This window comes from Corvus brachyrhynchos, unplaced genomic scaffold (genome assembly GCF_000691975.1).
Source record: "Corvus brachyrhynchos isolate BGI_N302 unplaced genomic scaffold, ASM69197v1 scaffold258, whole genome shotgun sequence".
NCBI classification, from domain to species: Eukaryota; Metazoa; Chordata; class Aves; order Passeriformes; family Corvidae; genus Corvus; species Corvus brachyrhynchos.
This window is the reverse complement of record NW_008240122.1, coordinates 3,910,712-3,911,290: the sequence shown is the minus strand read 5'-3', so window position 1 is coordinate 3,911,290 and position 579 is coordinate 3,910,712. Positions and strand designations below refer to the sequence as shown.

General features: G+C 63.0%; 1 protein-coding gene across 1 annotated transcript in view; it reads right to left on the bottom strand.

Annotated features, from left to right (window-relative positions):
• Positions 1–579, bottom strand: part of SIX3 (SIX homeobox 3) — a 6,475-nt gene that overhangs the window by 1,844 nt on the left and 4,052 nt on the right. Inside the window, exon 3 of the mRNA XM_017744775.1 lies at positions 57–571. Within this exon, the coding sequence (XP_017600264.1) occupies positions 57–571 (515 nt within the window). The remainder of the gene's footprint in view (positions 1–56; positions 572–579) is intronic.

The window sequence follows — 579 nt, the reverse complement described above, 5'->3', positions numbered from 1 at the left end:
GTCCCGCCGCCCACCTCGCCCCCCGCCCCGGAGCGTGGCACCGCAGCCCCACTGACCTGTTTTTAGCCGCCGCTGCTCTGTCTCTTTGCCTTCGGTTTTTGAACCAGTTGCCTACTTGCGTGGGGGTGAGCCCCGTGGCCTGAGCCAGTTCCCTTTTCTTGCTGGGGTTGGGGTAAGGGTCCTGCAGGTACCACTCCCTCAGGAGGCTGCGAGTCCTCTCCTTGAAGCAGTGCGTCTTCTGCTCGCCATCCCAAATGGTCCTGGGCAGCGGAAACTTCTTCCTCACCCTGTATTTATCAACCGGCCCCAGCGGGCGACCCCTTAGCTTCTCGGCCTCCTGGTAGTGCGCTTCGAGCCACATGGCCTGCAACTTGCCGTGGGATTCCTTGGTGAATTTGTGGTTCTCCAGGATATGGTAGAGGTCTCGGAAGTTGCCCGTGTGGAAGGCCACCACCGCCCGGGCGCGGAGGATGGACTCGTGCTTGTTGATGGCCTCGCATGCCCCCGGCGCCACCGGCAGCGACCAGAGGAACCTCCCCCGCCTTTCTATGTCTCCAGTCTCCTCCCGCGTCTCCCCAG